Source organism: Acipenser ruthenus, chromosome 4, assembly GCF_902713425.1.
Source record: "Acipenser ruthenus chromosome 4, fAciRut3.2 maternal haplotype, whole genome shotgun sequence".
Lineage (NCBI taxonomy): Eukaryota > Metazoa > Chordata > Actinopteri > Acipenseriformes > Acipenseridae > Acipenser > Acipenser ruthenus.
The window spans coordinates 73,619,322-73,636,410 of NC_081192.1; the positions used below are offsets into that span (position 1 = coordinate 73,619,322).

Below are 17,089 nucleotides of genomic sequence, written 5' to 3' on the forward strand. Positions count from 1 at the left end.
GTAGTTTAATAAATTGTTATAAAAATTAGAGCCCATGATTGAATTTAGGTTTAAAGTAATCTGAACAAGTATAATATGGACTGAACTCCTGTGTTTTTTTCCCCCACTTCCAAAACTTAAACAGCAGACCAAAAGTGAAACTTTGCAGAACTGTAAGTTTCGTTTTCAAGAGAGTTACCATCATATTTACTAGAACAGTGGGAAAAGCAGCAGAGGCAGGAAAAGGAGAAATACGTGTTCTACTACAACAGAATTCATCGTTTACTGTCAAACTTTTCTAACAAGGAAGCAGAAATGTCTGATTCATTTCTCGTAGTTGCCATAGACTTCGGCACAGCGTTCAGCGGGTATTGTTTCTGTGTGAAGTCATGTACGGATAATATCAGGTCTGTATTTTGGGGAATGGGGCATGGATATAGGTCCCCTAAAACACCAACTTGTGCTCTATTTAATCCGGAAAAAAAGTTTATAAAATTCGGCTATGATGCTGTGATTAAATATAACACAATGGTTTCGGAGCAATCCAGGAAATGGTACTTCTTTGAAAATTTTAAGATGGAACTGTACAGCAAGGTAAGCGCCATTAAACTATGTAATGTATGTTTTTAATTTGATCTCTTATGGGAACAACTTACATTGGAATATTATTGTTTAAAATAGTATAATATTAAATAGTGGTCGACACGGGTACCCAAAAACCCGGGTTTTAAATTACCCGATGCTACCCGTTCTATTTTTACCATCCGGGTTTCGATTTATTCATTTGATAATTTGACATGTAGAAAATATGACATTACAGACAGTTGCAAGGGTGGATCTCTGGCCGTCGTAATAAAGACGTTAAAGCAAACTTTTGCATTAAGCCGTTTCTTAAAATGCCGGGATGTCAGTGCTTTACAGGAAACAGTAACACAGAGCGGCAAGTACTCCTCAATAATAATAACTGCGGCGACTATTCTCAGGAACTAAATCGGAAACAAAACAACGACAGGTCTCCACAGTGTGACTAATTTGGTTATGCGACTAAAAATCTGCTTGTGCGGAACGTATATGTTAATTTAGGCGCACGTGTGCTACTAGAAATTCCTAAAGATTGACTATAAAAAAATAAATAAACGTGATTTTGAATAAAACAAAAACAAAACAAACAATAGATCTAAAATCTCATAGTTCAATCGTAATGTATTCTAGGAATGTAGTTTATTGTCCACTGCCCACTGTTAATCACACATTGTAAACTACAAATCCCATACCCCGCCAGTTTCACTGATTTAGCAGAAAAGGTTACAGAAGTCTACAGGTCTGAATGGACTGAATGTGTCCTACATTATATTTAAATATGTGTCATGCACTTAAAACATTGTGATTCTTCTTTTTTTTTTAAATCATTACCCGAAAAAGATCCCGGCGGGTACCCGTTCCGGATTTTCTACCCTTGCCGATCTCTCATATTAAACTATTAATTACAAAATGATATATTTATGTAATTGATTTAACCTTGAATTAAACTTAAAAAATTGAGGTGCGATAATTATCACTTTCTGGGGCTCCCCTTACTCTCTGCTTAGGAACTTCACCTTGTATTCATGGAACATAAGCCCTGGGACTTGAAATAGAAATGATGTGCTTGTGACTTTAGGAAGATTACATGCTTTCCCTTTGGCTCGTGGAGAGCCTCCCTCACGAAGGTGAGACCGAACCGATCGGCCTTCAAAGCTGGGCAGCAAGCGTTACTTCCACCAAGGAGAAAATGAAGATAAGGATAGAGGATACATTTGAGAAGGCTAGAAGTCGCCCCGACTAAGAAGGAACGCTTCAGGACATCGGCATGGCCAGACATCCGAGACAGAGCCACGTGGGGAGACAAGAATTCTGAAAAGAGAAGGAAATGAACATGCAAAGGGGCCAGAGAGGAACACTGGCAGAGCTGAAAGCAAGTTGTTAGTAAAGAATACAGGGTTTCCCCAGGCTCAGGGAGAACCCCCGTCTCGGAGGTGAGACTGAACTGATCGGAATACAAGGCTGGGGAGCACGTATGCTGTCCCCAGGGCGAACCTGGAATGATAGAGAGATTGTTAAGCGATCTGGCAGGGGATCCCCTCTGGCTCTCGGAGGTTGAGGCCAGTTCAGCTGGGCATAAGGTTGGTAAATGAACATCACTTGCCTCCAGAGGGAGAACGTGGCAGAGGTGGAGCTGCATTTTGGAGGAGGAGGGGAGGAAGGTGGAAAATGCAAAAAGCAAGACAGAATTAGTGTTTGACCCAGGGCTTAAATAGGGAGGTTAATTGACAGATTGGCTTGATTAACTAGGGAGGAGAACCTGCTCCTGCTCCCTGAGCAACACACAATAGTTACAAAATAATGTGGGGGTCTCCATTTTGTTTTACATCCCACTCCTACTGAATATCTGAACTGTCTCAGCTCTTGATCTGTGTGAGCACTTTACGTTGGTATCTTATGCAATTATTTCCTTCATGTAAGAGAAGATATTGCCAACATGATACAAGTCTGTCTCTTTCTTACAATGGACTACCAAAATCCACAATCAGAGCAATAATCAAGAAGTACCACAGAAGAAATACAACTGAAACGCATGAAAGAAGAGGACGTCCAAATAAAACTATGGGTACAGCAGGTAGGAGAATCGTCTGAGCAGATTAAAAAAAGAAATCCAAGAGTAACAGCCAAGGGCTTAAAGAAAGATTTAGAAGCATCAGGCATAATAGTGCACGAAAGAACTGTACAAAGACGCCTGAACACAGAAGAGATGTATGCACCACGTAAGACCCCCCTGCAAACCACTTTAAAAAAAATCATAACAAAATTTGTTAAACAAAAACAGAACACAGTATGTTTGGAGAAAAAAAATGCCTTCAATGAAGAAAACCTTGTACCGACAGTTAAACATGGAGATGGTTTGATCATGATATGGGGGTGTTTTAGCAGTTCAGTACTACAAAGTACAATGATATCATCTGCCAGTAGGCTGACTGGCAGACTGTTTATCTTCTAACACGACAACGACCCAAAGCATATGACTGTCAACTCTGGAATTCTTGAAGAAAATGAAGATAAAAGTTCTGGAATGGGCCTCGCAATCATCAGATCTCAATCCTAACAGCTGTAGCCATCTGTTAGAGCTGAAATGCAAGACAGATTTCACCAACAAGATGTAACATACTGGTTAAGAATGATCTTAAATGTCTGAAAGCCATAATAAAAGCAAAAAGAGGACACATGAAAATACTAAAGCAGGGGGGCCAATACTTTTGTCATGAATGATTACTTTAAATGAAATAGGTAAATATTATATGTTAAATTACTAGAAATTGTGTACCTTGAACCTGGTATCTTGTATAAGCATAGGGTGCCAATACTTTTGTCTGTGACTGTATAATAATAAAACTGATAAACATGTAGTAGGTGATGTTCAGGTGAAGGACTGACACGCAGACTCAGATCCCAGGTTTTCACAAAGCTTTAATTCAATGTGCAAGGGGAGAGCAGCAGATGCATTACAAATACAAATCTCTCTCAGCGTGTGACAAGGTGGCTGAGACATTTATAGTTCCTTAATGCAAGCTGTGGTTAAAATGCACGTCATCACAGATCATTCTAGATGTTTTTTCCTATAAGGAGTTGTTTTCTGTCTCTGCGCGTCTAGATCAAAGTTCGTTAACGGCTGACACTTTGACCACATCCCTTTTCAGTTCCTTACAACCCAGACCCTCTGAAACTCCTGCTTCTGCAAGACAAAGCGATTAAACACTCATACGAGCAGTTAGTCACGTACGCAATATGACCCCAAAATAACCCGTATTACACCCTCTACTGATTCTGTAGCTTTATAAAAGTATAAAGAGTATTAGTATAAAAGATAAAATGCAAAACGTACCCCAACAAACACAAACCATTCTAAATGTTAAAGTGACTATTATCTGTAAAGTGACTATTGTCATGTATATTTAACTATATTTTCACTATAGTTATATTATACTGTAATAATATTGTAATTTATCCAATATAACATTTATTATATATTACAGTCAGTGTAAAGCTACATAATATTATCTTATGGACACTGTACTAGCTGACACAGCCATTGTGTTACCTACAGTAATGGACACAGTCAGTGATACTGTATCAATTTGTATTGTTCGCAGTCATAATACAATTACCATTGTGATTTATTTTTCTTTCAGAAAGTCACAAAAGATTTAATGATCTCAGCGAAGAATGGAAAGCCATTTCATGCCCTAGAAGTGTTCACAGAAAGCCTACGCTTCCTCAAAGACCACGCCTTAGACAACATTGGAGAGGAGACCTGTGGGAAGAAGTTCATTGCCTCGGATGTGACCTGGGTGCTGACAGTGCCGGCAATCTGGGACTCTGCAGCCAAACAGTTCATGAGGCTGGCTGCCACAGAGGTACAGTAGGGCTGGGGACCAGGTCCCTTAGTTTTCATTATCTTTTATTGCCTTAAACTTTAAAAGCTTTTTCTTTTGGAGTGTAATAACAACCTTACATAATGAGATGTAAGCAGCTCTTACTTAAACTAATACCAATATGTACCACTAATAGATACCAACTAAAAATAACCAATTCTATATCTTCAAACGGTTGTATTGTTGCTTACTTATCAATGTAAGTATGGATCATGTTCTTTACTTTACAACTCCCATGTTTTTGACTTTTCCAGGCAGGACTGGTAGAGGAGATGGGTTCAGAGAACCTGGTTCTGGCCCTGGAGCCTGAGGCTGCTTCAGTGTGGTGCAAACAGCTGCCCAGCACTGGCTTTGTACAAGAAGGAGGGGGGGAGAACACATTTGAACAGACCCCAGGGCTGCAATATATTGCCGTTGACTGTGGAGGTAAGCATTATTAGTGACTTTCCTTTGACTTGTATTGAATTCAAAACTATTGCCTTAAAAATGTTTTAAAACTATCGCCACGCTAAAAGAGGTCATATGTGCTTGAAAAACAAAAGGCTTACCCAATGTCATGTGATGCCATGTAGCTCAAAACTATAAATAAATAAATAAATAAACAAACAATCAGGTTTAAGCAGTATGTGTTATATGTAGTGTTTTTAGTTATGGAGTCTTACCAGAACTGTCTGGGAGTAAACAGAACTAAAATTGATTATCTGTTGTTGTTTCCAGGTGGAACAGTAGACATCACTGTGCATGAGGTCCTGGAAGGTGGGTCCCTGAAAGAGCTGCAGAAAGCATCAGGAGGGGGGTGGGGAGGGTCGTCTGTAGACAAAGAATTCAGAAGCTTCCTCAGGGACATTTTCCACCCAGATGTGTGGGACAGGTATGAGAAGGAACATCCTGGAGAACTTCACAAGATGATGTACCACTTCTCCACCCAAAAATGTTCCTCTACTGAAGAAGACCTGTACATTACCTGTTACAAGAATTTAGTCAAATGTGTAGAGGAGAAGAAGGAAATCTCTGAGTTTTTTAAAGGCATAGAGGGTGCTGATTGGTCTGAAGGCTGTATCAGAATTACACACAATAAACTGCAGAGCTTCTTTGAAGCTAGTTTGTTCAGGATAGTGAATGAAATAGAAGCTATTCTGTCAATGCCAGAGCTTGCAATCGAATACATCTTGCTTGTTGGCGGGTATGCATCAAGCAGGTTCTTACGAGATGAAGTCCGAAAACAGTTCAGTAGCAGGTGCTGTGTCCTGTGCCCCTATGATTCACAGCTAGCCATTGCTAAAGGAGCAATTTTGTTTGGAAATGACCCCAAAATAATCGCATCTAGAGTCAGTGCGCTGACATATGGCATTGCTGTAGGTAGGCCGTTTGATCCTTCAGTCCATGATCCTAGAAAGCGGAGAGTGAATAAAGCGGGTGATTATGTTTACTGTGATGATCTTTTTGAAAAACTGGTGGAAAAGGGTCAATCTGTGGGCTGTCAGCAAGTTGCTGAGTATTTCTATTCACCAATTGACCAGGATCAAAACGCAATGTGCTTCAGATTTTTCAGTACAGAGAAGCTGAATGCCATGTACGTGGACGAGTCTGGATTGGAGGAAATCGGGTCCTTTACTGTGCCCATGCCAAATGTCAGGCTGGGAAGGAACCGGAGAGTTAGACTGGATATCAAATTTGGTTTAACTGAAATACAAGCAACAGCAACTGACTTGACATCCAATGAGACTCAAGCAATCAGGCTAAACTTTTTTACAGAATAATGTAACACTGCAGTATTTCTGCCTGCTTTGAAGGTACTAGAGTGTGATACTCTTTCGATAGTTACCTTTTACATCCTACTTAAAAATGAATGTATAAGAACAATGTAAAATGGTAATTTATGTTTCCTCAGTAATAAAGTATACATTTTAGGTTGGAAACAGTTTTCCTCCATGAAGATGGTTGATGTTACATCTGTTTAGTCATATCATCCATTTGAATGAGTAACATTTGTTTGGAGATGTCTTTGTATTTTTTTTTATTTGAAAACTTAATAGCAGGGAGTGGTATACATTTTTCTGTTCCTGACATAAACGACAATCAGTAATTTTATATATATATATATATATATATATATATATACATATACATATACACACACACATACACACAGTATATGTATATATATACGCGGCTGTGCAAAAGTCTTAGACATGTTGTATTGTTCTACTCTGATGCATTATGCGCATCAACAATTTACTTAAAGCCTCCACTAGTGTTTTCTATTATTATAACAATCTTGACTTGCATAAAAAAGGAAAAAAAAAACACATTTCAAGGTGTGGTATCCAAAGCATAATCAGCAAGTACAGAGAAACATCATCTGAAATTGACAAACCCAGGACTGGAAGAACCAAAAAGCTATCTAACAGGATGAGCAATACAATATAATATCCTTAAGGAATAGAAAGAAGACAAGCATTGAATTGACAACAGCATTGGCAGAAGGCACAGGTGTCATTGTCCATCAAATCAACAGTACGAAGGTCACTCTTGAAATCAGGACTTGTTGCAGTAAGAATACCTTTGTTAAGAAAGGGGTACGAGACTAAAAGGCTAAAATATGCACAAGAACACAGAAATTGGACTGGAACAATGGTCAAAAGGTGCTTTGGACTGTTGATGGATGGACGACGACACCTTTGCCTTCTGCCAGTTCTGCTGTCAATTCAACACTTGTCTTCTTTCTATTGCTTAAGGATATTATCTTCAAGTATTGCTCATCCTTGTTAGACAGCTTTTTGGGTCTTCAAGTCCTGAGTTTGTCAATTGTAGATGATGTTTCTCTGTACTTGCTGATTATGCTTCAGATACCAAACCTTTTTTCCTTTATGGAAAAAGGAAATAATGGGAAGAATTATCAGGTTCAGAAAGGGTATAATTCCACTAACTGCATGTTAATCATTTTACTTGCTATTTCTTTGTAATTGTCAGTATTCAAAATAAATATTATCTGAGATCACAGTGAACCTCTTTTAATCTTCCATTCAAATAAACATGTAATATATGACTTAGTATCTTTACTTGATTTAAAAAAAATAGAGTAAAAAAAATAAATAAAATAAAATACATTTGGGGGCTCCCGAGTGGCGCATTCAGTAAAGGCGCTCTGCGCGGAGTGCATGATGTGCCCTGTAGCCTGGAGATCGCTGGTTCGAATCCAGGCTATGTCACAGCCGACCGTGACCGGGATTTCCTAGGGGGCGACGCACAATTGGCTGAGCGCTGCCCGGGTAGGGAGGGCTTAGGACGGCAGGGGAATCCACGGCTCACCGCGCATCAGCGACCCCTGTGGCCGAAAAATGACGGCTTGGCAGGAGCACGTTTCGGAGGACGCGTGTTCCAGCCGCCGTTTCCCCGAGTCGGCGGAGGGGTTGCGAGCGGTGAGCTGAGGATACAGATAATAATTGGGCATGCTAAATTGGGGAGAAAACCGGGGTAAAAAATGACTAAAATTTAAAAAAAGAATAAATAAATAAATACATTTAACTATATATATTTTTTTCTATCTATCTATCCAAACACAGTTATTTAGAACAAGCAGAGAAAACATGAGACAAAATATGTATACTTTATTCACACTACCCAATTAATGCATGAGCAACACACGTTGAAACCACTTAATTGTCATCCGCTTCAGTAACAATCACGTTTACAACACGTGAGGATTGTGCAATGTTTAGTTTGTGTGACAACAGACTTAGTGTTTGGGATTTGTAACTTCTGCCTGATTATCAAAACTTAACTGACAATTTCCTAAGAAATGAACATTCAATTAGACAACAGAAGTCTGACAGGAGTTGGCTGGCACTCTTCAGGATGCAAAACCTGCTGTATAAAAAGGTTGTTCTTTTTAGATATGGTTGCAGTAAAGTCTTTTTCTTCCCCTGCAGTTTCATCGATATTCGGGAAACAAGCCACTGGTTGAGTTTTTGCACTTATTAAAAAAAAAAAACCCTATAGAAATCTACAGCCATTCATAAAAAATACTTAAACTAGAGAAATTCGTGGTAATCCATCTCTTAAAAATATATATAGCTACAAACAGACATTTATATAAATATGATTAATATGATTGGAGAATATGAATATTTTCTAAATTATACTGAAGAAATAAAACTATATTGCAAGAAAAAAAATGTGCTTTGGGCATTTATCTATACACCAACAGCCTGAATGATTCCCATAGATAATGATTGCAGCCAAGATTTTTTAAGCCTAATTTATATCCTGTTCAGCTTTTAGAGAACATTCATCTAAGCCCGCCTACCTGTTGTTTTATAGTTTTTTTAAAAAAACATTTACAAGTAACTTTATAAATGAACCAGCTATTCTATAAATAAACCAATATTTTCTTACGTTATACATTTACCAGTTATTTTATAAATTGACCGAATTAACTGACACAAAAATTCCTATTTCTACAGAATAATAGACATGCCTATACTACAGAATACTCAGCTTTCTCCAATTACAGGATATATGGAACTTTTCCAATTAAAAACTATAGATATATTTGTGGCAATGTGCCCCGCCCCTGTGTGCATATTATGTGTTATATGTTGCGTGCGTGTGTAAATGTTGGTGTATAGATTGGTACACGGGATATAAACGGGTCTGTGTTTCACGTGTATTTAAAGTGTAGATTTATATTTAGGCACGAGGAGGGCACAAATCACTTCACGTGCTGGTTAAATGTAATATGTGAGCACGGGGTTGCACGTAATGAATTCACGTGCTGGGATTCAAGTGAATAATTAATTAGTAATTGAATCCCAGCACAACAGTATATATAGAGACACGTAGCACTCAGTCGGGGTTGGGTGTTCGAGAGTGGAGAACGGGTGAGGAGAAGGAGGAAAGTAGTAAAGTAAAATAATATCTAGAAGTGTTTGTACTCACCGTGTTTGTTTGTCTCTCCGTGCACCGTTTGTTAAGTGTTTAGTACGTTTTGTTTGTCTATTTATTTTGGCGCAAGTGCCGTGTCCTGTTTTGTGTTTAAAACCCTTTATTTTCTGTTCTGTTTGGTTATTAAATGCTGAGCGCGATCACGCGCTCAGATTCATCAAAACCCCAAGTCTCTGTTTATTTCCTGCTTCTGGTCTGACGCCACCCACTCCGGCCGTCTTTGTGACACGTGGTGTCCTGCGTGGGATCTACAGCGCCTCCAGGACTCAGGCCAGAGCAGGAACCGCATATTTGGATTAAAAAAAAAAAAACAAGAAAACAAACAAAAAAAAAAATGGCAGAAGACGCCATCAAACTGCGGGACTGGATTCTGGAGAATGCTGGGCTGGAGGCCCAGTCTATCCCAGTAGCTGTCCGGTTCCTGCGGTTTATGGACAGAGAGCGATGGGAGGCATATGCGAGGGAACAGACCCTAAGCACCTGGGAGGAAGGTGTGGGGTTGGTCCTCAGCTACCTGGAGGCAATTATAAGTGGAACAGCAGCCCAGGTAGCAGGTCCACCAGCAGAGGAAGAATGCCTGCTGTCCCCGTCTCCACCAGCAGAGGAAGAGTGCCTGCTGGTTTTGCATCCACAGCCCGAGCGGGAGGAGCCAGAGCGTCCACAGCCCGAGCGGGAGGAGCCTGAGTGTCCACAGCCCGAGCGGGAGGAGCCCGAACGTCCTACGCCTGAGTGGGAGGAGCCCGAACGTCCTACGCCTGAGTGGGAGGAGCCCGAACGTCCTACGCCTGAGTGGGAGGAGCCCGAACGTCCTACGCCTGAGTGGGAGGAGCCCGAACGTCCTACGCCTGAGTGGGAGGAGCCCGAACGTCCTACGCCTGAGTGGGAGGAGCCCGAACGTCCTACGCCTGAGTGGGAGGAGCCCGAACGTCCTACGCCTGAGTGGGAGGAGCCCGAACGTCCTACGCCTGAGTGGGAGGAGCCCGAACGTCCTACGCCTGAGTGGGAGGAGCCCGAACGTCCTACGCCTGAGTGGGAGGAGCCCGAACGTCCTACGCCTGAGTGGGAGGAGCCCGAACGTCCTACGCCTGAGTGGGGGGAGCCCGAACGTCCTACGCCTGAGTGGGGGGAGCCCGAACGTCCACAGCCCAAGAGGGGGGAGTCGGTGCGTCCACAGCCCAAAAGGGAGGAGTCGGTGCGTCCACAGCCCAAAAGGGAGGAGTCGGTGCGTCCACAGCCCAAAAGGGAGGAGTCGGTGCGTCCACAGCCCAAAAGGGAGGAGTCGGTGCGTCCACAGCCCGAAGAGAGGGAAGTCGGGGCTTCCACAGCCCTAGGACCCAAGCTGCCAGCAGAGGGAGAATACCTGTTGGTTCACCTGCTGCTGCCATCCCGAGAGCTAAAGGGGGAGGAGCCATCGCTGCCATCCCAAGAGCCAGAAGGGGAGGAGTTGCAGGCGCAACCCCCTGAATTTTTCTGGGGGGGAGAAGGGCAGGATGCTGGTGTCCCCCAGCAGCCTCTATTTATGCTGCTGAAGGGAGCACGGCGCACACCAGCCCAGCCGCCACAGCCTCCCTCTGAGTGGCCAGCATCAGCCCCATGGCCTCTGCCTCCACCGCAAGGAGCAGAGCAGCAGGAGCTGCCTCTGCCTCCGCCACCTCCACCGCTTCCTCCACTAGGAGCAGAGAAGCAGGAGCTGCCTCTGCCTCCACCACCGCCAGGAGCAGAGGAGCAGGAGCTGCCTCTGCCACCTCCACCACTTCCTCCGCTAGGAGCAGAGGAGCAGGAGCTGCCTCTGCCTCCACCACCTCCAGGAGCAGAGCAGCAGGAGCTGCCTCTGCCACTTCCAGGAGCAGGAGCTGCCTCTGCCAGAAGCAGAACAGCAGGAGCTGTCTCTGCTTCCCGTACCTCCACCACAGGGAGTACGGGGGCCGGAGCCCCAGAAAGGGGAGCTGTCGGCCACGAAGAAGGGGGAGGAGGTCTGGAGACCACCAACCCCAGCAGCAGTTTCGCTGCCGGAGATCGTGGGGGAGGTCCGGAGACCTGCTCCCACTGCAGCAGTTTCGCTGCAGGAGTGGACCAGCAGGCTGTCGGCCGTGCCACTACCGGCAGGGGTGCTGACAGCATGGCCAGCCATGGGCCCACTGAAGCCTCCCTTCCCAGCCCAAGACTTTGTTCTGGACTGCTGGATTTTTAAGGGGGGAGGTGGCCGTTGAGGCCATGTGTGCTTTGCACAGGGGGGGGGGTATATGTGGCAATGTGCCCCGCCCCTGTGTGCATATTATGTGTTATATGTTGCGTGCGTGTGTAAATGTTGGTGTATAGATTGGTACACGGGATATAAACGGGTCTGTGTTTCACGTGTATTTAAAAAGTGTAGATTTATATTTAGGCACGAGGAGGGCACAAATCACTTCACGTGCTGGTTAAATGTAATATGTGAGCACGGGGTTGCACGTAATGAATTCACGTGCTGGGATTCAAGTGAATAATTAATTAGTAATTGAATCCCAGCACAACAGTATATATAGAGACACGTAGCACTCAGTCGGGGTTGGGTGTTCGAGAGTGGAGAACGGGTGAGGAGAAGGAGGAAAGTAGTAAAGTAAAATATCTAGAAGTGTTTGTACTCACCGTGTTTGTTTGTCTCTCCGTGCACCGTTTGTTAAGTGTTTAGTACGTTTTGTTTGTCTATTTATTTTGGCGCAAGTGCCGTGTCCTGTTTTGTGTTTAAAACCCTTTATTTTCTGTTCTGTTTGGTTATTAAATGCTGAGCGCGATCACGCGCTCAGATTCATCAAAACCCCAAGTCTCTGTTTATTTCCTGCTTCTGGTCTGACGCCACCCACTCCGGCCGTCTTTGTGACAATATTATTTACAGAAAAGGTGATTGGTCTGTACATTTATAATAGGGGTGTGAGAGATTGAGAGAGACAGTGATTTGCAATTGTAACGCCGTCCAGGCACCCAAGATTTATTTATATGTATTTATTAGTGTGGGACTGTTCTGCAGTACACCATGTCGCTACACCAACAATAGTAGACACATTCCAAAGAAAAATAAATACAAAAAAGCAAAACAAAACAGTGGGGAAGAAAAAGAAAAAAGAGTTTGCCACACAGTCGGCTCAGCTCTGCTGCCACTATAGGGGTGGTCCATAGTATAATGAAATGCATTCCAGTCCCTGAACTGCTAATCATAATCAAACCACCCACATGTTTAACTATAGGTGCAAGGTTTTCCTTTTGAAGGCTTTCCCTTTTTTCTCCAAACATACTGTGGTCCGTTTTTGGGGAAAATATTTTTTTTGGACCAGATAATCTTTGTTGAAGAATGCTTCAATTCCTGTTCATATTTCTTGGCAAACTAGACGGTTTGTTTTATTATTTTCTTTAAAGGTGTTTTGCAGCGAGGCCTACGAGCATAACTCTATGTTCAGGTGCCTTTGTACAGTTCTTTCGTGCACTATTATGCCTGATGCTTCCAAATATTTCTCTTGTTGTTAGTCTTGGACATTATTTGGACATTATTGCTGTATTCTTCTTCAACAGATTTAGGAAATAATGACCTCTTTCTGGCTATGAACTTTATAATGCAGCTTATACTGTGTAATGGTTTTCAATCAATGAATATGTATTTTGCTTAAGTGCTTTTTTTTTTTTTTTAGAAAGATTGTTAGAAACAACTAGAATTACTAGAAATTGTGTATTTTGGTCTTTGTCATATTAATTAGTGGCTAATGTTCACCTAATGCCTGCAATTAACATTTTTTTGAATGATCTTATATTAAATGTATGGTGTGTAACAGGAATATAGTGCAGTTACGTTTGTAAGGAGAAGGAGTTGGAACATTTTGAGTGCTGAGTGCCGGTGTTACGATGAATTCAGTACCCTCTAGGATTCAAGTGTCCCCGATGGATGTGCGCATGTGCTTGCAACAAACCTTGCTATCTGCCAACGGTAGTGTGTGATTCCTCGCTCACGGCTCAAAGCGCGTAATTTGTTATTGCAATCCACTAGACTGTAGAGCAGCGCCTGCTGCAAAGTGAACGTGCGCTCTGTTGCAAAGGGGAGCGTGTTTATTGCTTCTGGACAGCAGATGTTTGTGTAAGCTTGCGATGTCGGCGATTCTACATCCAGAATAGATTGTTTAAATACAGCAACAGCAATAACTATATATTGTGTTTCTTGAAATGTGTATAAATTAGTTAGTTAAACTTACTCTTATTAGGACGGAGGTATTGTATGTACTCTTACTATATTGTGATTATCAAACTGTACATGTATATATTTTAGTTGCTCTTATCAGGACTGAAGTTATTGTATCTTTTATCTGCTCTTACTGTATTGTGAAATATGTATATTTTGTGCGACTGTAAGTCACCCTGAGTAAGGGCGTCTGCTAAGAAAATTAATACTAATAAAAACAACACTCAACGGTAATTAAATGATGTCTTGTGACGAATTGTACTTGTATGTTTCACAGGCCACAATAAACAAATGGAGACACTATATGTATTTATTATTATTACTACGCAAGTAATCTACCATGTGTAAATTAATCGTTATTTTATAATTCTGTTACATGCAGTACAATCTTCTAAATGTTTATTTACTTATTTATTTGTAAGTAATTTCATTCCTGACAGCTCTTCAGAATTGTCACACACACACAGATAAACCAATAACAGAAATGTTGAACTTGAAAGGAGATTATCATGATTATTTGCCATCTGAATGCATACTTTACAGTCACTGGAAAATTTGGTGTCCCCTCTAAATTATGCTGGTCCAGGCCAGAATATCTACCGGCCACTAGTGCCAACTGTACGTGGTTCTGAATGACATGACTTGATGGAAAGCAAGACTGGTCATGTGAATGGGGTTGAAAACTGTCTGGGCCGCAAAGCTTAGTTAGCACAAATTATTTCAGAACTCGCTTGAGAAAGGGGACTGATGTAATTCCTAGGGAGACACTTCAGGATGAATAAACCTTGAAAAAACACTTTCCAGGGATATGTGGTGGTTTTGGTGTGCGTCAGCCAAAGGTAGTTTAATGTGGATTACCTGAGAAATAGTTGGGGTCTCTTATTTCAAAGAATCCGCTACAGCATCAAGAGCCACTTGTTTCTTGGCTTTTGAAGCCCCTTCTTCAACACAGAATGTGTCACATCTGTAACAGAAGTGGTAAGATGTATTCATAATGCAACACCTGCAAGGTCACGGAAGCGGACAAACGCACTACAAACCTGCCTTGAATTACAAAATATCACAAGATGTAGCAAGTGTTGAATGTAAAAAGTACTAATGTAGCCTGACCACGCCAGTTCAGTGCGATAAGGCACCGAACAAATTACAGAAGATCCTTTAGGTTCTTTTTATTCAGATAACAGACCTAAAAATGTAGGAACAAGGTCACCAAGAAAATCACAGATACATTTTAGCAGACGTTTGTTTATTATAAACTTCCAATAGCAACACAAGGTTTAAAACGGTACTGGTATAATAAGACAATTCCATTAACCTACTAACAGGTAGCAAGATTTCAAGCAGTTAAACAAGGTTCACGTTAATGAGGTCATGGATTAAAGTGCAAAAGCAACAACGCTGCTACCCAGCAATAAAGTGGAGATACACATTCAAAGACACGATAAAACTATCAATAAAAACAATACCAAGGTTCAAAAGTACAAATACCCACACCACACACACACACACACACACACACAATGTCCGTGCAGGGGAGGGAACACACACAGAGAGCGAGAGAGAAACCAGCATCGCAATATAGCCCATTCTATGCACTTCTTAAACTCCAATCGACTACCAAATAGGCTAAAACACTTGGGCCGTTCGCGCTCATTATTCAACACCGGCATACCATCAGACCAATACTTATTGTCGGGATGCTCCATTTACTGATCCGTCTCCGTCTCTCTCACTCATCGTTCCACACTCCAAACACTGCGTTCCCACTCCTGCACAGACGTACAATCCCCAGGATGTCCTTCCCGTTTGTAAAAATATGTGCTATTTATATTCAGGTGCGTAAATTGATCAATAATTCAATTACATAGATACTCAACAAGGAAAATCGGGAAGCAGGTGGAGAAGCCAAAGTAACGTGATACAAATCAATTATCAAAAAGTGTCAGACAACACAAAACGTGCACTAATCAAATCATAAAATATTTATAAAAATAATATCATACAAGTGTAAAATAAATTTGAACAGGGCATTCTTGATCCTGTTACAATAATTCTACCCTTAACTCACTACCCCTACTACAAAAGTACGAATTGCCACTTTTGCACCACACTACCTCCATCCACATGTTAAGCCCTCCCAGCACACACACATATCATGTTTACTCCTGTTGCTTTCTATTAAAATTACTGAATTTTATCTTACTTCCTTCTAATGACAGAACATTTATCTAAGATATTCTTGTTTTCCATTTGAAATAGAAACATACAGTGCTATAACCGATTGTGTTTACCTTGTAATATAGTGGATAGAAAACCTTTGCAGGACAGTCTACCTTCTTGATTTTCTGAATGTGGAATCTTCTCTTGACTGTGTAGTCATGTTCACCATCTTCACAAGGCTGAAGCAGTTCATGCACAAAGGGACATAGAACATCATTTGTCCTTATTTAGAATAAATGTATCTTTGCAGTAATTTTGCAGAGATGTACAAACTTGTAATTTAAATGGAAATGTTTTTAAATATATATAGATATTTTAGATGTATATATGTGTGTAAAAGCATTCCTAAATTAAAGTGGTGTACCTCATTTCCAATAAAGACTTTTGTTTTGAAATTATGAATGATCACAAAATGTATAATCTAGTTCTATGATCCTCACTCCTGGTCCTGAAGAGCCACAGCCCTGCAGGTTTTTTAGGCAGCTTTAAATCCTCAATGGCTGAAGACCTGGAGGTCAATAATCGGTTCAATTAAAACAACCAAGAGCTCAAGTGAAATTAAAACCAGAATACCCTGTGGCCCTCAGACTAGGAGTGAGAATCACTAATCTAGGTGTTTGTCTATAAACAGAAAAAATACAGATGACTATTTTTGGCCAGACTGGCCAACCAAGTTAAACGTTGAATATTACACATTACCTTTTTACATTTTAAGTCCCGCTTGTGTCCTTTGCCATATTGACAGCAATGAATGACACGATTGTTCACGGCAAGTTGCACACTGTCTGAAAAATCCTCTACTTGCCAAACGAGTCGCTGCGCCCCTTTTTCTTTCTTCTTTTTGTCATCAGACCTAAAATGAAGACGAAGCAAGTTCATTTACATAACCTGTATGAAAGGGTATACCACAAGTCTTTTATAAAACATTAAACAGTGGGCATTAAGGGTTGGTGTTTCTACACTATATGAAAGGCATAAAACACCATTATGGAATCGACAGTATACTTGTTGCTAACATAATACCGATCCACAAAAAGGGAGACAAAACCGAACCAGGTAACTACAGACCAATAAGCCTGACTTCTATTATATGTAAACTTATGGAAACTATAATAAGATCTAAAATGGAAAATTACCTATATGGTAACAACATCCTGGGAGACAGTCAGCATGGTTTTAGGAAAGGGAGATCGTGTCTAACTAACCTGCTTGACTTTTTTAAGGATGCAACATTGACAATGGATAATTGCAAAGCATACGACATGGTTTATTT

General features: G+C 41.3%; 1 protein-coding gene across 1 annotated transcript; it reads left to right on the forward strand.

Annotated features, from left to right (window-relative positions):
• The first annotated feature begins 207 nt into the window (after positions 1-207).
• On the forward strand, positions 208-6,558 carry LOC131736937 (heat shock 70 kDa protein 12A-like). Its single transcript, XM_059022754.1, has 4 exons — positions 208-573; positions 4,203-4,427; positions 4,700-4,871; positions 5,163-6,558. The coding sequence occupies exons 1-4, from the start codon at positions 295-297 to the stop codon at positions 6,203-6,205; spliced, it is 1,719 nt and encodes a 572-aa protein (XP_058878737.1). The 5' UTR covers positions 208-294; the 3' UTR covers positions 6,206-6,558.
• The last annotated feature ends 10,531 nt before the right edge of the window (positions 6,559-17,089 follow it).

Excerpts from the sequence above, each read along its gene's own strand:
- LOC131736937 (XM_059022754.1), top strand. The coding sequence starts at position 295 with ATGTCTGATTCATTTCTCGTAGTTGCCATAGACTTCGGCACAGCGTTC. Across the intron at positions 574-4,202 it reads AGATGGAACTGTACAGCAAG|AAAGTCACAAAAGATTTAAT; the intron begins GTAAGCGCCATT and ends TTTTTCTTTCAG. Across the intron at positions 4,872-5,162 it reads TATTGCCGTTGACTGTGGAG|GTGGAACAGTAGACATCACT; the intron begins GTAAGCATTATT and ends TGTTGTTTCCAG.